General features: G+C 45.1%; 1 protein-coding gene across 1 annotated transcript in view; it reads left to right on the plus strand.

Annotated features, from left to right (window-relative positions):
• EHD4 (EH domain containing 4) overlaps positions 1 to 27,813 on the plus strand; it is an 85,692-nt gene that overhangs the window by 8,902 nt on the left and 48,977 nt on the right. The window contains exons 2-3 of the mRNA XM_021097351.1: positions 12,489 to 12,665; positions 20,855 to 20,952. Coding sequence (XP_020953010.1) covers positions 12,489 to 12,665; positions 20,855 to 20,952 — 275 coding nt within the window. The remainder of the gene's footprint in view (positions 1 to 12,488; positions 12,666 to 20,854; positions 20,953 to 27,813) is intronic.

The raw sequence follows: 27,813 nt of genomic DNA on the forward strand, positions 1-27,813 counted from the left end.
CCAGGAAACTTTTGGGAACTGTTGCTAGATGAAGGTTCAGTTGATGGAACCATGACAGTTGAACTATCAAGCCTGAAGAAGGAGTCTCCTTTTGGTGACTTTCCATGCCATGTGGTCCAAGCCCCATCTGTTCACATTTTTAGCAGATGACTTAAATAAATCATGATTACAAAACTAGGGATTACGCAATAAATGCAATTTATTAAGTAGCCTTTTTTTTTCTTTTTTCTTTTTAGGGCCTCACCCATGACATATGGAAGTTCCCAGGCTAGGGGTTGAATTGGAGCCATATCCGCTGTTCTGTGCCACAGCCATAGCAGCTGTCCTATTCAAGCCACATCTGTGACCTACACCACAGCTTAAAGCAACACCGAATCCTTAACCCACTGAGCGAGACCAGGGGTAGAACCCACATCCTCATGGATGCTAGTCAGGTTCTTAACCTTTTGAGCCACAACAGAAACTCCAATAAACAGCCTTTTTTTACTTAGTATGATGTGATGAATGTTTTCTTCTATCATTAAGTTATCTTCAAAAATAACTAATGATGGGAGTTCCTATTATGGCTCAGCTGTAGCAAATATGAAATGTGGCATATAGAAGTTCCCTTTTCAGAAAAATTTTTCCAAAATAGACTTCCACAAAGGAGTCTAATATGAGGATCAATATTTCACTAAACTGTTGGTAGAATTATTACTATTAAAGAGAAATGAATATGATAGGAAAAATTTGAGTTTGCTTTTTTTTTAATTAGTGAAGTTGAAATTATAAAATATATAGTCACCATCTATATTTATTTGTGAGTTGTCTGTGAACTTGGCCAAATTTTCATTTGGAGCATTAGTCCTTATCTTATAGATGTTTAAATATTTTACTTGATAGTGGCTATTAATCTGTTGTCATAGTTATTATAAGTATTTTTTCAGTTTGAGATTTGCCTCAAATTTTTATAACTTTTAACATATAGATATATTTAACATTTGTGGTCAAGTCTAAACATTTTTTTTCTCTCTGTAAGATGTCTTTTATCACACTTATATCTAGAAAATCCTTGTTTATCCTAAGACTCAGTAAATATTCACCTGTATTTTCTTTTCTTTTTTTTTTCTCTTTGCTTTTTAGGGCTGCACCTGAGGCATATGGAGGTTTCCAGGCTAGGGGTTGAATCGGAGTTGCAGCCGCTGGACTACACCATAGCCACAGCAGCAGCAACTCAGAATCCAGGCCACACCTGCAACCTCCACCACAGCTCACAGCAAAGCTGGATCCTTAAACCATGAGCGAAGCCAGGGATTGAACCTGCATCCTCATGGGCCCTAGTCGGGTTGATTAACCACTGAGCCACAAAGGGAACCCCCATATTTTCTTTTTTTAAGTAGTCTTTTTTAAAACCATGTTTTGAAAGTATTCATTTTTTGGTTTTTATTTTTAACCTTATTTATGTTTTGTCTTTTTGCCTTTTCTCAGGCCATTCCCGCGGCATGTGGAGGTCCCCAGGCTAGGGGTCTAATCGGAACTGTAGCCACCGGCCTACACCACAGCCACAGCAACGCCAGATCCAAGCCGTGTCTGTGACCTACACCACAGCTCACGGCAACGCCGGATCCTCAACCCACTGAGCAAGGCCAGGGATTGAACCCGCAACCTCATGGTTCCTAGTTGGATCCATTAACCACTGAGCTACGATGGGAACTCCTTTAACCTTATTTATTGAATAATCCTACCTTTTCCTGCTGTAACATGAGGCTTCCTTAAAGGCTAATTTATTAGCTATTGGAATCTTTTAGGACCTTTCTTTCTCTTTCTGTTGTTCTTTTGGTAGATTGGTAAACCTGCACTGTACTCTCTCTCTCTTTTTTTCTTTTTTCTTTGGTCTTTTTGTCCTTTTTTAGGGCTGCACCTGCAGCATGTGGAAGTTTCCAGGCTAGGGGTCCAATTGGAGCTACAGCTGCTGGCCTACACCACAGCCATAGCAACGCCACATCCGAGCTGCATCTTTGACCTACACCACAGCTCATGGCAATGCCAGATCCTTAACCCACTGAGCGAGGCCAGGGAGTGAACCCACAACCTCATGGTTCCTAGTCAGATTCCTTTCCGCTGCGCCACGACGGGAACTCCTGCACTGTACTCTTTTAATCACTATTACTTTATTTTATTTTTTTTCAAAATATTAATTTTTAATATTGATAATATTTTATTTTTATGTATTTATTTTATGGTTTTGAGTTTTATTGGAATATAGTTGACTTACAAAGTTGGATTAATTTCAGGCATATAGAATCAGGTAGACATATACTATGCCCGTTCCTTTTCAGATTCTTTTCCCATATAGGCTATTACACAGCATTGGGTAAATTTCCTTGTACTCTACAGTAGGTCCTTGTTACCCATCTATTTTATATATAGTAGTAGGTATATATCAATCCCAAGCCTCTAATTAAGTATTGTTACTTTAAAACATTCTTTAATAAGTGGTAGCATAGGGGTTCCTGTCATGGCTCAGCGGAAAGGAATTTCCATGAGGATGCAGGTTTGATCCCTGGCCTCAGTCAGTGGGTTAAGGATCCTACGTTGCCATGAGCTGTGGTGTAGGCTGCAGATGTGGCTTGAATCCTGTGTTGCTATGGCTGTGGTATAGGCCAGCAACTACAGCTCTGATTCTACCCTTAGCCTGGGAAGCTCCATATGCCGTGGGTGTGTCCCTAAAAATAAAATAAAAGGTATCATAGACCCTTCTGATCTTTCTCTTTATTTTCCAAATACTGTCAATCATCATTTCCTGTTATTCTTTATTTTTTTATTTTTTATTTTTATTTTTTTTTATGGCTGCACCCTCGGCATGTGGAGATTCCCAGGTTAGGGGTCAAATCAGAGGATAGCTGCCAGCCTATGCCAGAGCCACAGCAACTCGGGTCACAGCAATGCCGGATCCTTAACCTCCTGATCCTTAACCCCCTGAGAGAGGCCAGGGATCAAACGTGTCCTCATGGACACAAGTGCACTTCGTTAACCACTGAGCCATGACGGGATCTCCTCCTATTCTTTCAGAGGAACCTTAAGATCGCTTCATTAGATTTTTTTTTTTTTTTTCTTTTTAGGGCCATTTCTGAGGCATATGTAAGTTCCTAGACTAGGGGTCGAATCAGAGCTATAGCTGCCAGCCACAGCCACACCACACCAATGTTGGGTCCGAGCCCCATCTGTAGCCTACACAGCAGCTCACAGTCGGGATCCTTAACCCACTAAGTGAGGCCAGGGATTGAACCCATATCCTCATGGATACTATTTGGGTTCTTAACCTGCTGAGCCATGGAACTCCCTCCTTCATTAAATTCTTTCCAGAAAATCCCATTGGGATCCGTTTGTATTAGAACAGCATTATATCTGGATATTTGCTCTTCCCAAGCAGGGGTTCAGCATTGCTTTCACTCAGACCTCTTATATATCTCAGGAAGGTGGTTCTATATACTCCTATTAGTGTTCTCCTTGGGTATTTTATACTTCCTTACTGTCATGAATCTTATTTTTTTTCCTTATATTGTTCTGGCTAGATTTGCTAGTGTGTAAGATAGCCACTGATGTTTTGCATTTTGGTTTTGTTTGTGTTTGTTTGATTTGAGTTATTCTAACAGCTCTTCAGTAGATTCTCTTGGGTTTTCTAGACAGACAGCTGTTATCAGTTACATTCCTGATTACTTTGTTTTCTCTTCTCTTTCATATTTTATTGTATTGGAAAACGGGTGTCCATATCAAGCTTGTAATTTTCATGGTAATGCCTTTATTTTACCTTAAGATGTGATATTAATGGTTGGTTTAATATCTTATAAATTAATCACACTAAGAATCTCCTATTATGCAAACTATTACATTTAGAGTGGATAAACAATGAGGTCCCACCATATAGCACAGGGAACTATATCCAATCTTTTGGAACAGACCATGCTGGAAGATAATATAAGAGAGGGAATATGTGTGTGTGTCTGTGTGTGTGTGTATACATGAATATGACTGGGTCACTTTGTGGTACAGCAGAAACTGGCAGAACATTGTGAATCAACTATACCAATGAAAGAAATTCAAGTAAAAAGAAATTATCTCATTATTAATTTTAAAAGAATTCATTTGAAAAAAATTAAAAATAGAATGAATCTTGAGTTCTATTAAATGCCTTTTTACCTCTTCCTTTAACCTATGTTCTGCAGAATGTAATCTGGGAGATTGTTAATAAGTGTTCAAAGAAAAATGAGATATAGTCAAGTAACTTTGGGAAATGCTATGTCCTATAGCCTCCTCATGGAGCTTTGCAGTGCTCCCAGATCATCCTAAAGTCTGTTGTCAGATTCATAAATTACAAGTTATAACATAGAAAACATGTAATAGATCTCCATTGCATGAGCAAATGAATGACTGAAAAAATAAACAAGACTGTAAGAAACTGGGAAGCATGTTGCTTTTAACCCAGAAAACTACCTCTCCCTTCCTTTCCCTTTCTTCCACTCTCTTTGCAGAACAGCATGGAAGGGGGGAGTGGAGCAGCTGCAGATAATGACACAGGTTAGACAGCAGTGCGCCTTCAGCACATCCCAGCCCCACATAGTTGTTTGTGTTACTTTTTGACCTTGCCCCAGCATGTGGGCGTTCCTGGGCCAGGGATGAAACCTGTACCACAGCAGCAACCCAAGCTGCAGCAGTGACAATGCTGGTCCTTAACCTGCTCAGGCACAGAGGAACCCCCAACCCTGTGTAGTTTAAATTTCACTCATAGCTGGAAAAATAGAAGAATGCCGAAGGCTTAACCCAGCAAACTCTAGTTTCTTGGTCCAGCAGGCCATTCCAGTTTCTTGGTCCACTCCCTAAGTAGGTACTGTAGTTATAAGGATGATGTCATCTGAGCAAACAGTCTTGGTGATAATATGTCAATGATTTAACCAAGGGAAAAACAAAAATGAAAATTAGGTTTCATACTTAAGACATGGAGTTTTAAAATGGAGTGCAGCTTGGCCTGATTTAGTTTTCAGTAACTCAAAGAAGATTAAAAATTTTAAGTAATCTTGTAATAACTTTTAATGGAATAAAATCTGTTATAAATACTGAATTCCTATGCTGTACACCTGAAACTAATATAATATTGTAGACTAACTTATATTTTAGGAAAGAAAGAAGAAGAAAGAAAGGGAGGGAGGAAGGAAGGGAAAGGAAGGAGTTAGCCTAGAAAAATTTTTTCATGTAGATGAGATGTTTATTCAGGGATATTTATCTCAGCATTATTTATAATAGCAAGAAATGGGATGCTATTTCGGTGCCCGTGGATAAGGAGATAGCAAACTAAATTGATATATTTTACCTCAGAATAGAATGCAGCCATTATCTGTGTTTTCAAATAATTTTTAATGGCATAAGGAAAAACTAATGGTGAAAAGTCTAGATGCAAAATTATTGAAACACTTTGATCCCAATTGTATGAAGAAAAAAATTATACTTGCAGAAAATGACTGGATAGATATCTATCAAAAATGTTTAAATTTGTCCTTATCCTGTTTTAACATGGTCCTGTGTGAGCTGCTTAACTTGGCATAAACACGGTTCTCGCTTCTATAAACTAAGGATAAAAATACCTGCTCCGGCAAGAGAGTGAAGTGATAAAGCCTATGTGTGAAATGTCTTACAAACTATATATACCACATGATTTCATCATAATCTGTTGTTTGGTGGTGTCTACAAGTGGTGGTGGCGGTGGTACTAACTTACTAGGAAATGATTGTATATTCCAGACCACTTTTGTGATAATAAATGTTTAGTTCTTTTCCCACTTCCATTTCTTGGTGTTGCACATGAGGATAAACAGAGGAAACTGCTTTAAAAACATTGTTTCCAGATTCAGGACAAATCAGAGTTGAAAGACTAACCCTTTCTTCTCAATCCCTTTCCTAGTGAAATGGTGGATCAAGTATTATCACTTATAACTACTTTATTTAAGTGAACAGACTTGTCGTTTCCAAGAGGGGAAGGGAGTGGTGTAGACCAGGAGTTTGGGGTTAATAGATGCCAACTATTACCTTTAGAATGGATAAGCAATGAGGTCCTACTGTATAGCACAGGGAACTATATCCAATCTCTTGGGATGGATCATGATGAAAGATAATATGAGAAAAGTCATGTTATGTATGACTAGGTCACCTTGCTGTACAACAGAAATTGGCACAACATTGTAGATCAACTACAATTTTAAAATGTAAGAAAAAGTGTAAAACCTTCCAACACAATATAAATTGAAATGTATTTAAACTCATGGCCCTGGATTTAAATTAAATCAAGAACTCCACTGTTTCTCCACTGAATTCAAAAGTTGTATTTCGTCTATTTCTTTCTCATCTATATGGTTTAAAATCTTAGTAATACTCAAAGGAATAAAATGACCATTGGGGTTAGTTTAATGCTCTTTTAAAAAAATATCCCAGGGAGTTCCCGTCGTGGTGCAGTGGTTAACGAATCCGACTAGGAACCATGAGGTTGCAGGTTCAGTCCCTGCCCTTGCTCAGTGGGTTAACAATCCGGTAATGCCGTGAGCTGTGGTGTAGGTTGCAGACGCGGCTCGGATCCTGAGGTGCTGTGGCTCTGGGGTAGGCCGGTGGCTACGGCTCCAATTAGACCCCTAGCCTGGGATATCTCCATATGCCGCAAGAGCAGCCCAAGAAATAGCAAAAAGACAAAAAAAAAAAAAAAAAAAAAAACCCAGGCCACAGCAGTAAACTGAACCTCCAAGCACTGCACAGATGCCAGTGTATGCACAAATATTTTTAAATTTCATTTATCATTACACAAGCCACTTCTCTAGAATTTTACTTGAGAATTTTAAAATAATTCAGGAGTTCCTTGTGGCTTAAAGGGTTATGGATCTGACGTTGTCACTGCTGTGGCTGGGGTTCAGTCCCTGGCCTGGGAACTTCCACATGTCATGGGTGCAGCCAAAAAAAAAAAAAAAAGTATGTAAAATACACCAAATATATGTGCCTTGTTACTTTTTAGAGTGCCTGCTTGATTTTTCAGTACCGGCTAAAAAGTCTTAGTTTTGTAGATTTGTTATAATTTATAGGATGCATTCCCATAAACACTTCTCACAGCCTCTCAGCTCTGATTTAGGGGAGGTAGTATTCTCACAGGGCTAATAAAGAATCGTAGGATCTAATAAACCACTTAATCTACTTGAGCCTTAGTTTTCTCATCTGTAAAATGGGTATAAAAATAGAGCCTAGGGAGTTCCCTTCGTGTTGCCGTGGTTAACGAATCCTACTAGGAACCATGAGGTTACGGGTTCAATCCCAGGCCTTGCTCAGTGGGTTAAGGATCTGGCGTTGCCGTGAGCTGTGGTGTAGGTTGCAGACGCGGCTCGGATCCCGAGGTGCTGTGGCTCTGGTGTAGGCCGGTGGCTATAGCTCCGATTCGACCCCTAGCCTAGGAACCTCCATATGCCGTGGGAGCAGCCCAAGAAATGGCAAAAAGACCAAAAAAAAAAAAAAAAAATTAGAGCCTATCTCATAAGGTGCTTAGGATGAAATAAGTTCATTTGTATAAAGACTTTGACACATAACAGGTTCTCAAATGTTAGGTCTATTACTAAAATAGTTAATGCCTTTTCCACTATTAAAAGTAGAATTGTGACAGACCAAACCCAGACAGAATGCATAGATGAATACCCAGGGGAGACGAAGTTTGCAGCTGGAATTTTGGATGTCTGTCATTGAATCATGTGCCTCCTAGTTTGTTTGCTTGCTTGCTTTTTAGTTACTCATCTTTGAGAAGATAGTGCTTGGGTATGTGGCAGGACTTTTCATGTCTGCAAGATTTTTTCTTCCCCTTGTCACAAATGACCGTTTTTTTTTTCTATGAACTCAAAGACTTTTATAACCTGAGCAATGAAAGAAGAAAGACACTGTCTGCACATAGCCTTGCATGAAAGCAGCTCCTTGACCCAGGCTGAGCCCGGGAGCCATTGTGCCAGGAGCCGCATGGGTGAGGCTGAACCGTGGCCCCGTACGGGTCTCCTTACCTCCCTACTTCCTCCTTTCTGCTCAGCTGCTTGGGATCCTAATGTCTGTCCCTTTTTAAGTTGATGACTTGGCTTGAGATTCTTGGAGCAATCACCACCGGAATTGGCAGCGCCCTCCGAGAACACAGGAAAAGGAGAGTGAAGTGGAGCCAGGGACAAACACACAGCCCAACACACAGGATGCCCGTGTGCTGAGCTCCCTAGCCCCGAACTGCATTGGAGTCTTTTCTTTGGTCTTCCTGTGGCCTCTTGTTCCTTTGAATTCTTGTTATTGCAGATAACACCACAAAGGCCCTGGAACTCCTAGCTTTGGAGAAGCCTCTGAGGTGTCCAAAGGGAGAAAATTAAACACGGGTGATCAACCTCATTCACGTGGCTGAGTGGGTAACCAGTACATCACACCTCTGGATCCGCTCAGACTCTTCCCTTCAAGGGTGTTGGGTTTGAACCTCATCTCATTCTCACTTTGTTCATGTCAGATACTCTGTGTTCTGGCTGTTCTTAGTCCCTCAGAGCCACATGTGACACGTTCCTGCCTGCCCAGCAGTGTGACTGAAGTGGATCTGAGTCTCTCAATCCCCCCATGTAAAGACTTTTCTGGGCAATCTGCTGGGAGTGTCATATATTAACTCCTGTATCTGACAGGTCCTACATAGGGTACCAAGGCTATGGGGCTGAGCCTGATGTAAAAGCAAAAGCCTCAGGCCAGAAGGGAGGAGCTTCAGGTCCTACAAGGTCACTCGCAAGTTTGACCAGCCTGCCCCTTTCTTGCCTGTCTTGGCAAAGCCAGCTATTTCTGTTAACTTTGATTCTATGGAAAAGTGCCTGTCAAGTTTGAGACCAACACTGGGACCTGACCTTTTGTGAGCTGTATGCTCCAGGATGCCTGGTGACGTTGACTGCTGTTCTTCAAGCCCCAGCCCCTCTCCCCAGTCGTCTCCTCGTCTTCCGGCTCTCCCACGGGCCTCCGGGCGCTGCCTCGTCCAGGCGACGGGTATGGAGATCTAACCGGACGTGGGAGGGGTGTGATCTGGACTTGAATTCTAGCCTTGCAGCTGAATCACTTCAGACTTAAGACCCCAGAGTGGCCGTAAAACCTAAATCCAACATTCATACATGTATAAGAAATCTACACACTCTTCATACACTCTGAGTGCTGGAGTGTCGCAGAATGGGGGATGCTGTCACCGTTGCTTTAACCAGTATTTCTAAGATTTGTGTGGAATTTCTTAAGAATTTATAAACATGAATATTTCTGCTCCTGACGATATTTACTAGTCTCCTGAGTGCCTGACAAAGTTTTGAAATTAAAAAGAAAATTAAATTTGAGAGTTCCCTGGTGGCTTGGTGGGTTAGGGATCTGGTGTTGTCACTCCTGTGGCTTGGGTCACTGCAGTGGTATGAATTTGATCCCTGGCCCCAGAACTTCCACATGCCAAGGGCGCAGCCAGAAAAAATTTAATTTGAATATATTTTGAAAAATAGCATCTCCTTTCCCCAGGTTTGGTCCAGGGAGAATGGAAAGAGCCAGCCCCTCATTGTCAGGGCAGCCCAGGGACCATGCAGGAGGCAGTTCGGAGAGCTCTTTTCCCAGACTTTTGAGGAAGTATGGGGTCAGGTCCAGTGGCACACTCTGTGTGAGGGCCCTGAACACCCCCTGTGCTCCTCATCTCTGAACAAACTACCAGCTGAAGCCAGGGTTTGAACGTACCTCAGGACAGTATAAGACCTGGAATCCAACTGCCTGTCTTCCATCTCCCCTGAAACCCCTATTGTGTGACCTTGGGCATGTTGCTTAGCTTGATGCCTCAGTTTTCTCACCTGTAAAATGGGGTAATGATAGTACCCACCTCAGAATATTGTGGAGATTAAATGAAACCATTGTGCATGTAGAGAGCTTTGTAGGATACCAGGTAAATGGTTAGGGCTGTCGACCTTCTGAATTGTCAAGAATCCACATACAATACGTAGTCAGGCTTCCATACCTGCATTTCCTCTGCAGCCACAGACTTAGCCTTTCCTGGGACAGGGTAGTACTGTAGTATTTACCACCCAAACCAATCTGAGTATAAGTGAACCTGTGCAGTTCAAATTGTATCATTCAAGGGTCACCTGTATTTGGTAAGTGCTGGATGCGATTATCTGATTTTTTTTCACATTTACTCTGAATTTAGGAGACATATTTAAAAGAGAAATCTGTTCTGGTGCTCCAAGAGTTCACAGAAATGTAGAAAAGTCAATTTCTACATTTAAAATGTTAGATGATGTTAAAAAATCAATTAAACGTTTATGGAGTACTTGTTGTTGCTCAGCGGGTTAAGGATCCAGTGTTGTCTTTTTGAGGATACAGGTTCGATCCCTGGCCTCCGCTGAGTGGGCTAAGGATCCGGTGTTGCCGTGAGCTGTGGTGTAGGTCAGCAGCTGCAGCTCAGATTTGACCCATTCCCCAGGAACTTCCGTATGCCACAAGTGCAGGAATAAAAAGGAAAAAAAAAATAAACATTTAGAATACTGCCTGCTAAGAATGCTAAACAATTTCAATTTTGTTTACATAGGGAACACAAGTCTAAAGGGTGGCTTAATTTCTTATTCTTAGAAAAATGGCAAAATTGTGTTGAATGTTGATAGTTCCGTTCTTTCCCTCTATCCCTGGAAATGAAAATCACAGGTTCTGAGTTTGAATTTGATCAGTTAGGAGATTTTAGAAGGAAAGAGCTGGTTTAGGACCAAGTTGATTGTTGGCTGTGGGAATGGGGAGCTGGGGAAAGTTGGGCCCGTTTCTGCCTTTAAGCCGCTCCCAGGAGATGAAGGATCGTCTCCCTGGTAGGGCTGAGACAGGCTTTGCCCCATCATCTCAGTCAGGGACTCTCTTCCAATGCTTGCCACCCTCCGTACCGGTTTGCTGTCCCTGTCAGGTGTTCTCTGAAGGTGTTGCTTGGTAATGAGTGAAATATACTCCAAAGCACTTCTTCTTGTTCCCCCCACGTTGCAGAAGAAGGAGGGGATGGCCCTTGCCCCACCCCACCCCCATTCCGACTATGCATGAATACACCTAAATAAATGGAAAGGAAATCTTGCCAGGGACGGGGGAGAGGGGGAGGGTCTCTGTGGCTTCAGCTGAATGACAGGCTGATGGGGGTGAGGAGGAGCTATGTTAAGCCATAGCCATTTCCCACCAAAAGCAAACTTTCCCCATGGCTTCCATCTTTGGCTCCCTTGCCTCACCCCAGTGATGTGACTGAGTCAGCCTTACACCCTAGAGCACATCGGTGGTCTCCTCAACCCCTGAAAGACAACCCTCAGTGACATCTGCTAGGGCCACTTATACAGGTTAAACTACAGAAAGGCAAAGGGGCACATGGGGGTAAAATCCAGCTAGAGTCCTGCCTACTAAGCTGTGAGCCCTGGTGTAGGGCTGGGTGTGCCTAGAGGAAGGTGCATCTTTTCCCGCTTTGCACAGAGGGCTAGGGATGACCCTGGTGATATCAAGTCCAAGTCCTCCCCTTCACCCCCATCCTCCATATCAGCCTCTGTTGCTGCTGAGTTCTTTGGAGATCATCTTCCAACCTCAACATCCAGGAGCCCAGAGGAGTTATAAAATATACAAGGATGCCCCAGCCTTACTGATTGTCATTGACAAGGAAGGAGATGCTTCATTATTTCAATCACTATAACAGGTGCCCTCTGTGGGCAGGCACGGTGCTGGGGTTATGCATCTGGCCGTAGGCATGGGCCTGCCTTCAAAGCCCACAGAGAAGTGCAACATGCATGGTGAGCACTACAATGGCTGCAGGCACAGGGTGCCTGGGTCCCCCAAGAGCAGGTGTCCCTAAGGTGCTAGAGGACCAGGGATATTTCACTTGAGGGAAGTGGGCCTGAGTAGGTTCTTGCAGGATGCTTAGGGGCTGGCTAGCTACTCTTTTCTGGGGTAGTATCTGTTGTGCCATTGGAACCATGAATTGCTGTGCTGAGCTACGGTCCACTTTCAGACGGTCTTTTTAGTCTTTCTCTAGGCTCCTTACACTGAAGGGTCTTTTTAAGCTTTGAAAAATTCATTATCAGCAAAAGAGTAAAATGCCAATCATTCTCTTTTTCTTGGGGATTGTATTCTAGGTTTTTAAATGATCATGTTAAAAATTGGGGAGTTCCCATCATGGCGCAGCAGAAACGATTCCCATTGGTGTTCATGAGGATGCAAGTTCTATCCCTGGCCTCGCTCAGTGGGTTAAGGATCTGGTGTCACTGTGAGCTGTGGTGTAGATCGCAGATGCAGCTCGGATCTGGCGTAGGCAGACAATTCGATCCCTAGCCTGGGAATTTCCATGTGCCTCAGATGCAGCCCTTAAAAAAAAAAAAAAAAATGGTAGCCCAGGAAGCTCTCTCTGGCCTCTTGATTTGTGACATCATGCTGAGTTTCTTTTCTTTTCTCCTCTCCCAGATACTTATTGGAACAAGATTTCCCAGGCATGAGGATTGGTCCAGAGCCCACCACTGACTCCTTCATCGCCGTGATGTATGGGGAGACCGAGGGCAGCACTCCAGGGAACGCTTTAGTCGTGGACCCCAAAAAGCCATTCCGAAAGCTTAGTCGCTTTGGAAATGCTTTCCTCAATCGGTAAGGATCAGCAGACTGTCATCTTTGGTCAGCTTGTTTAAACCTGTTTTTTTAATTCTTTCCAGTTACATGTACAGGTTCAAAACAGAAGAAAAGCATGTTTGTTCTAAAAGAGAGAAGTTAGAATATGTTCATTGTATTCAGACATTTGAAAAATTATAGGAAATGATCATTTATGCCTTTTCTGGGTGGCTTCAGAGGGCAGAGCGAAGGCCCAGGACATTCTATGGCCACATGGTGCAAGGGAACAAATTTCTAATTATATGGGCAATACAGAAATGGATCAAGTTATCTTGTGAGGTGGCGAGCTCCCTGTGGCTGGAGATGTTATGTGGTGGCTGGATGGCTACCTCTCAGGCATGGTATGCTGGGGCTTCCTGCATGGAAAGCTAAGCCCAGAGGACCCCTGAGGTTTGCCTGACACCCAGATTTAGTCTTGGTTATTCCAGAACTGGTCACCCCACCTCCCTGGCTATCCCTTTGGCTTATCACTCCCATGCTTTGAGCTGCTTCCTCATTCACTGGAGCAAGGCATGGGAAATAGGGAAAACATTAATTTTGTCGCATGGTCATTATTTCATGGCTGTGAAGTTATAGGATGGCTGAGGCTCTGTCTTGATTGGAGGTGTGTTTTATTTGTACTATCCTGTAACCTGGTACTCAAGAGTTCCCAGGAACCCAGAGAGGTACAGGACAGAGGACAAACCACAGGTTCTCCTGGACACAGCTCTGTGCTTTGGGGCGCCCCCTGCTTTTACCCCTCATTCCTTCCCTTTGCCACCCAGAGCTTGCTTTTTTAAACCCTTTTCTTGTTCTTCTTTCCTGTATTCCCCTCACCCCTCCATTCCGCTCTTTTATGAGTCTGCTGCTGTAGACCGTTTGGTTGGGGAAGGTGAGATGTGGGGGTGCAGAGCCAGGAAGCATCTTCCAAACCCCTTTAGGGAGACATGGCACTAAAGCTGACAGAGACTTAAACTGCATTTCTCCTTTTGAGATTTTTTTTTAAAAAAAGCAGGACCAGATCCTTCCAGCTGACTGGTGTCTTCCCAGAGGCTGAGGCACCTCATTGCACAACCCCGGGGGCACCATTCACAAAGACTGTGCAATGAGTGATGTTCCTTGGTGCCGTGTGGTGGCTCTGCCGGGAGCAGCCCAGGAGAACTCCACAGGTGCCTTCAGTGAAAAACTGAACTTTAAGGATCTCTCCTCTCCTCTAAGAGCTTGTTTATGCTCCTAAAACAAATCAAAGAAGGCATCCAAGTGACATCAGGGGAACTTGGCAGCAGGATAAATAGAAATGTGCAGCAAGTTCCTCTTGTGGCTCAGCAGGTTAAGAACCCAGCTCATCTCCGTGAGGATGCAGGTTCAATCCCTGGCCTCACTCAGTGGGTTAAGGATCCAAAATGGCTGCAAGTTGTGGCATAGGTCGCAGATGCAGTGTGTGGTGGTGGCCCTGGTGTAGGCTGGCAGCTGTAGCTCTAATTCAGCCCTGAAGCCCAGGAACTTCTATATGCTGCAGGTGCAACCTTAGAAAAGAAAAGAAAAGAAAAAGAAATGGGCAGATGATCTAGATGGAGTCATGGAGAAATTCCATCCAGTTGCTGGCAGTGATGGGCAGAATACTGTTCACATGATTTTTCCCACCTGCAGAGTCTCCTCTAGAGGAAGGATCCTCCTCAACTCAGAGCAGCCATGATTGGCACCAGACCACATCCTTGTAAGAGGAGTAGGGGTGGAACCCAGGAGAGAGAAAGCCAGAGGGTCTCTTGGGACAGAGTGGACTACAGCTGAGGGGAAGTGGGACAAGAAGCTCCCCCAGCAGAACCTCTCAGGAGCCGTAGTCACGGGGAAGGAAACTGCCAGTCTTCCTGTCCCAAGACTGGCCCTGGGGAGTTTCCGTCATGGCTCAGCAGTAACAAACCCGATTAGTATCCATGAAGATGTGGGTTCGGTCCCTGGTCTCAATCAGTGGGCTGAGGATCCGGCATTGCCATGAGCAATGGTGTAGGTCACAGACGGGGCTTGGATCCTGTATTGCTGTGGCCGTGTCGTAGACCAGCAGCGGTGGCTCCAATTTGACCCCTACCCTAGGAACTTCCATTTGCTGCAGGTGCGGCCCTAAAAAAAACCCCCCACCCCACCAAAAAAAAGACTGGCCCTGGAAAGTGCAGAGCACAGGATCCTTCTCCGTGGAAGGCTGTCTGGAATCCTGTGATTTCATTATCACTGTCCTTAGTCTTATTCTGTTCTTGCCTGACAAAGTCTTAAAAAAGAAATAAGCTCCCAGAGTTCCCTGGTGGTTCAGTATGTTAAGGATCCCAGCCTTGTCACTGCTGTGGCACAGGTTCCACCTCCAGCTTGGGAATTTCTGCATGCCATGGGCATGCCCCCTCCCCCCATCCCCACCCAAAAAAAAAGAAAGAAATAAATAAGCTGCACCTTTTTCAAATTCTCATTTCATGAAGTCTTTGTTCACAAGGGAAATGCTAAGAAGAGCAGCTATTGGCTTGTTTTATTTTGGCAGATGATTTACTTCCCTAACAAATTAATTTTTTCTCAAATCCCAAGCATTCAGCAGACAAGTACAGAAAAGAAGCATTCAGGACAGATTTTGAATGGCAAGGTTCATTATCTCAAAATTTAAAACTTGCTGAAAATAATTCAGGCAAGTGTTAATTGAATTTAGAATACATAGAAAATAATCGCCCATAATTATATGTCATTTGCTATGTGTCTAAACTTGTAAATTAGCTCTAAATTCTCACAAAAACACTATGACATAGATGCTACTCTTATCCTCAACATAGAGAGGAGAAAGCAACACATGGAGAGTTTCATTGTCTGGCCAGAGTCCTGCTAATGACCACTGTACTGACAGGAGGGTATTTGGACTGAGAGTCACTGCCTCCTGCCCTCTATCTAACATTTAAGGCTGTCCTTAAAATAGCCAGCCAACAATGATGATAAAGATGATAGTGATTATATATCCCAAATTATAGATGAATCATTTCATACATACCCTCTTTTCAGGGCTACTAAGACAGATGATACTATGGCCATTTACAGATGAGAAAACTGAGAGCAAAGAATAAAATGACTTACCCAAGAAGAGGCAAAGACCGGTCTAGAATTTAGGTTCCTTCCTGCCTTTTGTCTGCCTTCCCCTGCACCTCACGAAGCACCAGCAAAGAAGAGTTTGTCCTTCTGGCCACCCTGTGGCTATGTGTACCTGAGGCTCACATGTCAGGGACATACCTCCTAGAAATTAATAGTGTACTTAAGAGTAAACAGCCTTGGAGTTCCCGTCGTGGCTCAATGGTTAACGAATCCGACTGGGAACCATGAGGTTTCGGGTTCAATCCCTGGCCTTGCTCAGTGGGTTAAGGATCCGGCGTTGCCGTGAGCTATGGTGTAGGTCACAGACTCGGCTTGGATCCCGAATTGCTGTGGTTCTGGTGTAGGCCTGTGGCTACAGCTCTGATTAAACCCCTAGCCTGGGAACCTCCATATGCCGTGGGAGGGGCCCTCAAAAGGCAAAAAGACAATAAATAAATAAATAAATAAATAAAAAGATAAAGCAAAACCAAAAAGATGGACTCCTGTTTAAAAAAAAAAAAAAAGAATTAACAGCCTGAAGAAGTCGTATCCATGGGGCATAGCTGCTGTTTCATGCAGCACTAATGTAAGGAAGAGAGTCAGTGTGGGGCTCCCCAGTATGTGCACGTAATTACAGCATCCCCATGTGAACAGCAGCAGACTTAGCTCTAAATGCAGGGAAACTTCTTTTTACATAGCATACTAATTGGGAACTAAAATATAACACTTAGTAGGAAAGAGAATTGGTTGTCTGCTGTGGAGAACTTTCACCCCAGCAGAAACGAACCCGACTAGTATCCATGAGGACTAAGGTTTGATTCTTGGCCCTCTAACAGTGAATTGAGAGTAAGTCACACACAGGGGCCTCTTTCTTGGGGAGTTCTGGGGCTATGGCATGTTATTCTTTCATTCTAGGATGTTGCCCTCTGTGTGATAAAGATACAGAGCAGTGAGTCAAATGCATGGAATGGCAGTAGCCACCTAATAGTTAAAAGCTGGGATTGGCGTCAGAATTGTCAGGTTCGCATCCCAGCTCCATCACTCACCAGCTGTGTGACTTGGCAGGTTATAGTATGTGACCCCTCTGTGCCTCTGTTGGGGAGGAAGAAATTTCCCTCTATCCTTCTAGGTTCTTCTGGCTGGTCTAAGAATTAAGTTGACATGAGACAGATTAACAGGAGAAATTAAAGCACAAGTTTAATGACATGGATGCATGAGAGAGACCTAGGAAATCTGAGTAACTCAGCAGCATGGCTGAAGCCCTCACTTTAAAAACCGTCTTCAGTTAAAGACAAGAGAGGATGTTGGGGGGATGGTTTGGAAGCTCAAAAGGGAGGAAGGCTGTTGACATGGAGCTGGAAACAAATGTTTGGTAAACAAATGTTTGCTGGGCCAGGCAGAGACAATAGGACCCAGAGAGGAGTTTTAACAGACAGACTTGGCGAGGTTCCTCCCTGTCTATGCACCTCGGTCATACTCTCTTTATCTCTGGTGACAGCTCCTTCCTGGAACAGGTCCTCTATCTGCATTCCTTAGGCAGTTGAGAGGAGGTCAGAGATTCTCCCGAGTCTTTTGGGCCTTAAAAATAATCAGCCTAGGAGTTCCCACTGTGGCACCTTGGGTGAAGAACCTGATTGTAGTGGCTTGGTTTTGCTGCAGGGGCTTGGGTTTGATCCCCAGCCAGGCGCAGTGAGTTAAAGGATCTGGTATTCCTTTGATCAGAAAACACATCAGGTCAGCCCTGAGTGAGGGAGACGCTTCATAACCTGAATGGGAAGATCCTCGGCCTAACTGACACATGTCTGGGTATTTCACATGAAACGTGGAGGGCAAGGCATGGGTATGCTTTGTGTTAGTTCCTCCAGAAGAGGTTGGAAATCCATCTTGGGACAGCAGACCCATGCTTGGAAACATTTTGACCGACATTCATCAGCAGGGAGTACTTGACCCAAGACTGACTGTGTTATACCCAATAAATACCCCACTTTTCACCTTCTTTTCATAGAAAGTGAAAGTAAGACAGGATTAGAGTTCCCATTGTGGCTCAATGGAAACAAATCTGACTAGAATCCATGAGGATGCTCAGTGGGCTAAGGATCTGGTTTTGCCATGAGCTGTGGTATAGGTCGAAGACGCAGCTCGGATCTGGCGTTGCTGTGGCTCTGGCATAGGCCAGTGGCTACAGCTCTGATTCAACCCCTAGCCTGGGACCTCCATATGCCTCAGGGGTGACCCTAAAAAGCAAAAAAAAAAAAAAAAAGTGAGACAGGATTGCTCTAACAGTATTGCATTAGGGTGTTTTGGATTCTAGTAGGACTATTTAAGAAAACAAGTGGGTGGAGTTCCTGTCATGGCTCAGCCGTAACAAACCCGACTAGTATCCCTGAGGCCTGGCTCAGTGGGTTAAGGATCCAGCATTGCTGTGAGCTGTGGTGTAGGTTGCAGACATGGCTCAGATCCCAGATACCACGTTGCTGTGACTGTGGCCATCAGCTGTAGCTCTGATTTGACATCTAGCCTGGGAACTTCCATATGCCACGCATGTGGCCCTAAAAAGGAAAAATGGAAAGAAAAGAAAACAAGTGTGTGGTTCTAACCCCTGCAGTATGAGCTATGCCCCTGAAAGCTGACGTGTGCTCTGAGCTCCTTTGCCTACCTCCACCACACCCCCCACACACATGTGCTGTGCAAGGCTGTGCAAAGCCTAGGTTTGCACACACAACCCATCACCCCCTCTCGGGGTGCCTCTGGAGAGCTCCCTCCTCCCCGTCTCTCCACCTTCCTCTTGCCCCTCCCTCTCCTTTTCTCCCCCCTTCTCCTCCCCCCACCACCATGTGTCTGCAATTATCCATCCTGGCCCTGCACCCCTGTACGTGGTATGGTGATGTCACCACATCTGACTGTCTTGTTTCGTGGCTCACAGGTTTTGCCTCTGCTCTTGTGTCAGGAGGCACGGGAGTTATTGAAACCTCATCTCTTTGCAGAGAGGGAGTGGAGCATTCGTACATTTTGAATCCCTCTGTTAACTTCACACCAGAATCCAGGGGTTTTATGTTTCGGAAAAATTGATAGTGAGTGTGAGCTTGTGGCTTTGGAGAAAAGGTCAGCCTCTCGCAGGAGTACTTGATGGGGAATAGTTTCACATATGTGCAATTTCTTCAGCATCGCCAGATGCCTCGAGATATCTAATAAAAAGGATGGGACTGTGATAAGACATCAACTCATTACCTCCAAGAAATGTAGTTCACCACAGATGAGCTCAGAGCTCAGAACTCTGTTCCTGCCCCCATTCTAGAGACCTGGAGGTGGCATTTTTTTTTTTCTCTGTGAACTTACAAAGAATGCTTAGCGATCTCAGTGCACTTTATTCTCACAGATTTGCTGTCTAGGTGTTGGGCAGTGGGATTTATAGAGGTGGAGGGTGCAGGCGGGGCAGGAGAAAATCAGAAATGAGAAGCTTCTCATAAATTAACTGGACCCTTTATTTTGAATGTTAACGAGGTTTTTAACTTTATGAGTTGGCTTCCACTCAGCTGACATCAGTAATACCAGGCTGCAGTTTCCAGCCAGCCCCACATTAGCAGTGTGGCCTTGCAATGTCGTAATTGCCCTGTGCTTCAACTTTTCCAGCTGCAAAATTAGCATTAGCGTTCCTCCATGTTCCTGGGCTGCCCTGAAAATGTGGGAATGAATGTATGAGAAACTTGTCTGGAGGACCCTCAGCAAAAGTTCTCGTGAGATGTCAGTAAGGGCACCTCTCCCTAAGGGCTGCCTGCCCCTGCCGTGGGGCTGTGCTTTCCATGCCTGCACCATGACAGGAGGGGCAGCCCCCCCCCGTCCCCCCCCCCCGCCTGCATTCCCAGCATACTTGCTTTCTGAGTAATCCCACCAGTTCCACTGAAAGAAAGAATTGAGCTTTCCCTGAGGGTTTTCAAGCTTTCGGCCCACGCAGATACCGAAGTTAGCCATTTACAGTGCAGTGGGGAGAAGAGGCACCCTACAGTTTCTGACGTAACCCAGACAGGCACTTGACAGGGATCCTCCCTGGGCTCTGTTGCCTGAGATGAGAGTAACAAAACGATTCCCGATGCTGCTCTAGAGTGACACAGTGTTAAAGCTAAAAGAATCTTGCCAGTCCCGGGCCAAAGTGTCTCTATTTACACACGAGGAAACTCAGCCCCAGAGTTGGGAAGCCCTCATCTAGGTTTCCAGGCAGGTTATTGGCGAAGGCTGAGCTGAACCAGAACCCAGGTCTGCTGACCCCCAGGCCACAATTTTCCTGCCACTTCACCCTGCTTCCCAGGCTGACACCAGGGTAGCCCACTGGAACCAGAGCAGAGGGACCAGGATGAGAAAAGGGAGTGGTTCAGGGAGGTGATGGATAAGAAAGGAGGCTTGGAGACTTTTGGCCAAAGCCCTCCCCAACCCCACCCCTTTGTCCACTCTTAGGGCACCGAAGCCCCTGAGGGACTTGGGGTTTTGCCCACAGGTACTTGCTCCCCCCTCCCCGCCCCCAAGCCTAGAGCCACAGTGAGTGCTGGGCTGGATGCTGGGTCCCTCGGGCATTAATGACATTAGGGAGTGGGCAGGGGCTAGGCAGGGCTTCGGATACTCCAGCCAGATGGGGCAGTGACCTCAAAGGAAGCATGGGATTCCCTGGGAGGAGCAACATAAAGGAGAGGCAGGTGGGGCTAATGGGCTTGGAGTCACAGGGACCTGGGAGTAAGGCTCAGCTCTGAGTGACCCTGAGCAAATTACTTAATCTCTCAGATGTAAATGGTAATTTCTTTCTCATGAGATTAATATGAGGAGCAAATAAGCTAGAGTTGGTAAAATGCCCAAGTGTTCAATAAATGTTCACCAAGGTAAAATGAACAGTACAGGATCCAGTGGCAGGGAGCAGCGGGTGCCAGGCCACCCTCCCATACCTGCCCCAGGGACCAGCGTCTAGTCTCCTTAGCGCCGGTGGGGGTGCCGTCGGTCTCCTCCAAGCCCCCACTTGTCAGAAGATATCAGTAGCCAGGAGAGCAAGGAGCTCCGAGGTTAGAGCAGCCTGTGATGTGCTGATCTCACCTTTGATCCCTTTCTTGCAGATTCATGTGCTCCCAGCTGCCCAATCAGGTCCTGAAGAGCATCAGCATCATCGACAGCCCTGGCATCTTGTCTGGGGAGAAGCAGCGCATCAGCCGAGGTCAGTGCCCCTTTCCCGTCTCCCCCCTCACCCCCCACCCAGGGCTGGCTGAGGCTCTTTCTGATGCTGGAAGAGGATTTATGCCCCCATTGTATTCTGTCCATCCTCCAGGACACCCCGAGCATCCCTGGGCATCCCCAGGGACCAGAGCTGAAGGGGACTCGGGAAACAACCAGGAAGTCACAGCATCCAAGGTTTTGTAATTTCAACTGAGAAACTTTGTGGAGCCTTAGCCCTAATTTCTGAATTCCTTTAAACACTGTCATCTACTCTTTGTGCCCACTTCCCATAAATCTTCAGACTTGAAGAGGGAACCTATCACTTGCTGACCATTCACTTGGACACATGACAAGGGAATAAAGGAGGCAGGGAGTCACGGCAAGGGAGGGGACCCCCCCAGCCTCCCTTCTCCCTCCCTTGCCGTGCATATTCTACTCTGGGTTGCCTGCAGAAGCCTTCCACTGAGTGAGACTTTATTGGTATCTCCTTGGTGCCAGACCCTGTAGGGCATACAGGGAACGCAGAAAGGACAGGTGCAGTTTCTGCCTGGGAGGAACTTGCTGAGGAAGGCAAACATTAATTATCACACAGATAGATAGAAAGAGAGCTGGGATAATCAGTCTGCCATGGGGGCTGTTTATCAGGGTGGAAGGGGACCCAGCCTGGCCTTGGGGTGTTGGGAAAGGCTCTCCAGAGGAAGTGACGTTTGAGTCGGAATGTGGAGGATGAATAGGAATTGCCTAAGGGAAGCTCTAGGGTGGGGCAGTAGGGACTATGAGGCGTTCAGAGATCTACGAAGAATAGAAAAACTCTTGTAAAGAATAGTGATGTCTAGGCTTCTTCAGCCTTCAGAACACAAGGCTGAGACAGTAAGCGTTTCCACGCCTGTGCTCTATAGTTAAACAGATGGGCCTGCTGTCTCCCCACCCTTCTGGAGAAGGGGCCATCGGGGGCAGACCGGAGGACACAGTTTACTTATGAGAGGAAATTCCTGACAGGGAGGGCATTAGGATGGATTCCTACAGTCCCAGAGGCAGGTCCAGTTCCCCTTGCCCTGGCCCTTGAAACAAAGGACAGTTCCTGAGGCTTTGCTGGGAGGGAGAAGGTGGAGCAGATTAATTGCTGCTGTCACTTCTCACTGATAACTCTTTACAACCCCTTGGCCAACAGCGGCCTGGGTCATGGCCAAGCGGTGAAGTCCCCCAGCACTCCTGAAGCAGAAGTACAGTTACGCAGGCCCTGGGATGCACCCACAAGGTGGAAACCAAGGGTCCTGTGACTGAGTAAAGAAAGGGCTTCCAGGGTCTAGAAGCCTTCCCTTCCCGTGGCATTTCATAAATTCTGATTTTGCAGTATTGCTGCCCTGCCTTGCCTTCCCTCATTCAATCAGGGGCTCAGTAGGCCATTAGGCCTCCCTGAGGCCTCCAAGAACATGGCACTTGTGGAAAAAGCCACAACTAACAATTAATGGTTTTCTCCAGCTCATTAGAGACTTCTTCCTCAGCATATACAAACATCATTTTACAAAGAAATTTGATGTTTTGCCCTCACAGCTGTCGCAGGCATCAGTCAATGCCAGTATATTCAGATTACTTTATTCCTTGTAACAGCAGCTGAGGTTTCATTAAAGGAATGAAACCTTGTTTATTTAATTTGTGGATATGTTGATGGTTAATAATTTTGCACTCTTTTATTTGGTAGCTTTACACCTCAGTGCTGATGGTTTTTTTTTTTTTTAATAGCCATTTATAACCATTAGTGTGGCCCCCTAAAAGTTGCACTGCAAATAAAATGCTTTGTTTTATAAGGAAAAGAAAGTAAACCCATGTTCCATGGCCCTTTTGAGCCACCCGTGTTTCACTGCCTCTGCGTATCTTACAGAAGCGTGCTGGAGATACACATGGTCCTGGTAATCTTTCTTTTGCCTTTAATTTTTAGGACCTTTAGATTTTAGCTTCAGCCTTATCCATTCCTTTTCATTGGTAGGCCTTTGGCCAGTGCCGATCATCCAGATTCTTCAGGGTTTCTCCCTGGCTTAGTGATTCTAAGTGTCTTTTAAACGTCATAGTTAGATGGCGTAATGCTCTCAGGATGCTTTGAAGACAGTTCTTTTTAACTTTATAATATAGTTTTAGCTTCATAATAACTGACTCATATCCTAGTCTGACTTAACCATGGCTATGTCCTTACTCACATCCTATGCCCAGAAATAGCCCATATTGTTCCAGCCAAGCGGTTGGTCCCTGTCACCCTGACAGCAGCTGGGGAGGAAGGACCCAGACCTGCAAACCATGACAGCACCAGGCACTGCAGCCAGAGTCCTCAAGCTTGGGTACTGTAGCATGCTTGGGCACAGTTGGTGGCTGAAGTCATTCAGCTGACAGTTTCCACACATTAATCTCAAAGGATAGATACTGTTTTGAAGCTGCTTCTGTGTAAACTATTGCAAACAGTGCTGCATTCTCACACACGCTTCTGTCTGCTGCCATCCCTCCCACCCGTACATCCCAGCACCACCTTTGCCAGGCATCTGTGTCAAAGCTGGAGAGGCACAGACATAAACTCTGACCCTATAGAACATTTGAAACATTGCCATTGACTGTATTAGTGGGGTTTGTCCTCCCTATGGTGCTTTGTCTGTGAAAGAGGCAAGGTGGCCGCTGATGTGCCTCCTCCCTATCCCTTTATGCAGCTGATGGATAAACCCTCAACAGTCAGAGTCTCATCAGGCAGGACCCCCTTGGAGTTCTTGCTGTGGTTCAGCAGGTTAAGGGCCCGACATTGTCTCGGTGAGGATACAAGTTTGATCCCTGGCCTCGCGCCTTGGGTTAAGGATCTGGCATGGCGTGAGCGGTGGTGTGGGTCACAGATGCAGCTCAGATCTGGCATTGCTGTGGCTCTGGCATAGGCTGGCAGCTGCAGCTCCTATTTGACCCCAAGTCTAGGAACTTCCATATGACGTGGGTGCAGCCGTTTAAAAAAAAAAAAAAAAAAAAAAAAAACGTCCCCCCCCATCCCCTGCCATGTGTATCCATAGTAGCAGTAGGAGAATAGCCACTGAGTGTTGAGCCCTTGCTATGTGTCTGAGCTGTGCCTTTAGGATTTGCTAAGTTAAACCTGCGCAGTCACGCACAGACCAGAGCTCAGCCCTGGTCAAGGAACCCCCTCGCCGGCACTCCTCTGGGAAAGCAGATGGCCTAGTGAGTGTGTGTCTCTGGGAAACCATCCTGAAGCTGGAGTTGAGTCGCATGCTTCCCCTCACCTGTGGCTCCCCTCTTCCTTGTTCATTCTTCTCTCTCCTGTGTCGTAAGCTTCGTTCCTTTTTACTCTTTGGTCAATAGGGGGGCAGGGGTGATACCAAGGAGGACATGACATTTCAACGTCATGCTCTTCTCTTGGCCAAAGTCATAGGTGACAAGAGGAAATAGCTGACCTTTCTTTGTGAGGATTTGTATTTTGGGGTATCCAGTTTGAGGCAAAAAATGGCAAACCCACTCTTAAGTTAGAGGTGACCTTTACCAGTTAGAATTATCTTAGCACAGCCTTCTCAGCAGCAGAATCTTTTTCTTTCTTTCTTTCTTTGGCTGTGGCATGCAGCAGCCTGATGTGGGATCTCACCTCCGAGACCAGGGATTGAAATCAGGGTGCCACAGTGAAAGCACCAAGTCCTAACCACTAGAACACCAAGGAACTCCCCCCCTTCACTATCAGAATCTTAATACAGACCCTAGAAGTCAGGTCCCTGCTATGTGCTCAAGAGTAAAACCAGAATGCATAGTCAGCATCTGAGGGGATTAAATGTTACTTAAATTTCCTCTTTGGGAGCTCTATAAATGAAACCTACTAGAGTAGTTGATTTTGGAGCAATTTTAAGTAGACTACTCCATATGGAAACCCATTAGCCTTCTGATGTTCCTTAGTTTAATAATAGTTAACAGAAACTCTTTAGGAACAAAAGGGTGAACTAAAATACTAACCAGTAGCTTGCTTGGCTAACAGAAAATTCCCATCAAGGAGAGATAAGCATGTTCTTATGTATTTCTAAGAGTGCTTTTATTCTACTGAAGTAATAGCCACCTAAAATTCCTATACACTTTTCTTTTTTTTTTTTTTTTTTTTGTCTTTTTGCCGTTTCTTGGGCCACTCCTGCGGCATATGGAGATTCACAGGCTAGGGGTCTAATCAGAGCTGCAGCCGCCGGCCCACGCCAGAGCCACAGCAATGCAGGATCCGAGCCGCGTCTGCAACCTACACCACAGCTCACAGCAACGCCAGATCATCAACCCACTGAGCAAGGGCAGGGACCGAACCCGCAACCTCATGGTTCCTAGTCCGATTCGTTAACCACTGCGCCACAATGGGAACTCCCTATACACTTTTCTTGATTCTTGTAGCTAATAAGAAAAAAAAATATTTAGGTACTTAAGATTTTCTACCCTGGCCTTGCTCAGTGGGTTAAGGATCTGGCGTTGCTGTGAGCTCTGGTGTGGGCTGCAGATGCAGCTCAGATCCTGCGTTGCTGTGCCCATGGCATAGGCCAGCAGCTACAGCTTCGATTAGACCCCTAGCCTGGGAACCTCCGTATGCTGTGGGTACGGCCCTAAAAAGCAAAAAAACAAAAACAAACAAACAAAAACCCAAAACCCACTGCTGTGCATTGGAGTTCCCGTCGCGGCACGGCAGAAACGAATCTGACTAGGCATGAGGTTGCAGGTTTGATCCCTGGCCTCAATCAGTGGGTTGAGGATCTGGTGTTGCCCTGAGCTGTAGTGTAGGTCGCAGATGTGGCTTGGGTCTGGCGTTGCTGTGGCTGTGGTGTAGGCCAGCAGTTGTAGCTCTGATTTGACCCCAAACCTGGGAACCTCCATATGCTGCAGGTGTGACCCTGAAAAGCAAATAAAATAAAATAAAAGATTTTCTAAGTTATTTTCTTGAAGTGGCTGGGTGAAGTCTGACTAGGTTCACCCTTGAAAGCATCCTTTGCCCTGATGATGGCATCCAGATTTTTGACTCTGTGATAAGAAAAGAGCATATATCCTTATTTTCATTCCTGATCCCTTCTTATTCTGACTCCTAAACTCTTTGCTTCCTAAAATACTGTTTATGTCGTGCTGAACCTAAACATCACCTGGGATTTATTTCTAGACTCAGCACAAACACAAGTGTGTTGCCAACCACAGACCCAAACCTCTGGGTTATGTCTCCAACCATAATGTCCCTGTCTAACGAGAAGACTGTGAAAAATTCGAATGTGGCAACTGGTGTATTTGTCTTATCTGTTCAGCACATAAGCCCTTAGAAAGTCCTTTTTTAGCAGCAAGTATTTATTCCTGTGGTTTCCTGAGATCATGCGCTTTTGAGTAGCTTTCAACAGACTTGACTTTGATAACAAAAGCAGTATAATTTTTCCCTTTTAAAAATTTCAATAACTTTGGGGAAAAAACTCTTGATCTGAATTTTCCAGCAGATCTACCAGCAGGTTGGAGCTAGGTTCTAGGATCAGCAGCTTGTCAAATCAAAGTTCGAGGGCATCCTTCTCTGATGGTTAAGCCCTTCTCATCATATATCAGAATCATTGTGAAGTGAATAGAACTGAAAAGACAGTGAAAAATGGAAGGGCAGAAAATGTCCTGAAGCAATAAGTAATGATAATGCATGAAAAGAATAGATCTAACCAGGCTTCAAATAGCATAACAGGTAATAACATTAGCTTCAAAGTCATTGATTAGTGCCTTAACATTCCATACAGACATCCTTATGTCCTGATTTTGGCAACATTGAGGAAAACCCTCAAGAATGAAAAAAGCATTTGAGTACTGACAGATACCTGTGAACAGATAGTTTCAAGGATCTGCCAGCACAGCAGAGGTGCCCAAACATAAAATAACAAAAGAATAGACAGAACAGGAAACAGAGCATGGAGCTCCAATGGGTAATTACTAAAGGTGCCGAGAAACTAGCAATGTAGAAAACAAACTGTAATCAGGGAAGTGCAAACACACCTACTTGACACATTTTTTGAACTTGACAGACAAAAGACCGGATTTTGAAGGCTGCCCAAGACAGGAGAGGAACATTTAGAGATGGCCAGATAAGAATGACTTCCCCTCTCAGGCTTGGGGAACAAGGAGGACTAGAGCAGAAAACATACATGTACACAGGAGTGAGAAGGCTCGGAGCAAGATGGCAGCCAGGCCCAACAGCAGCAAAGACCCTTCGAAGAAGCTCCTGTAAAGGCCAGCAGCTCCCAGGGTGGGGCAGTGATGGCAGCTGCAGCCTGTCCTTCAGGTGTCCCAAGGCTGAACTTCACTAAGAGTTCTGAGGAACTCTAATGCCTGCTGAGTACCCCTGGAAGAAATTCAGGCCTTACTCAGGTAGTATTATAAATAAGAGTAGAAATAATGATTAAATAAAAGGAGCTGTGAGGAAGCACTGTCCCCTCCTGCATTCTGTTCACCACACACTATAGACACAGCTCAGGACTGCCCAGCTTCTCAGCAGCAACTCAGACTTGTGGCCTCCTGAGCTTGCAGGGCATGGGACCCTTATTACAGGTGCTTCTCCTGTCCCCACCCTCTCCTCCTGTGGTTGGTACAGTTCTTTTATTTATTTTTTCCAGTTTTATTGGGATCTAATTGACACACAGCACTACATAAGCTTAGGGTGTACCATGTAATGATTTAACTTACATCCATCACAGAAGGTTTAGTAAAGATCCATCATCTCATATAGATACAACATTAAAGAAATTGAAAAAAAATTTCCATGTGATGAGAGTGATTAACGTGCATTTATAACTTAACAACAGTGTTAATTCTATCATGTTGTACAGTACATCCCTAGTAGTCATTTGTTTATTTT

This window comes from Sus scrofa, chromosome 1 (genome assembly GCF_000003025.6).
Source record: "Sus scrofa isolate TJ Tabasco breed Duroc chromosome 1, Sscrofa11.1, whole genome shotgun sequence".
Taxonomy (NCBI): Eukaryota; Metazoa; Chordata; class Mammalia; order Artiodactyla; family Suidae; genus Sus; species Sus scrofa.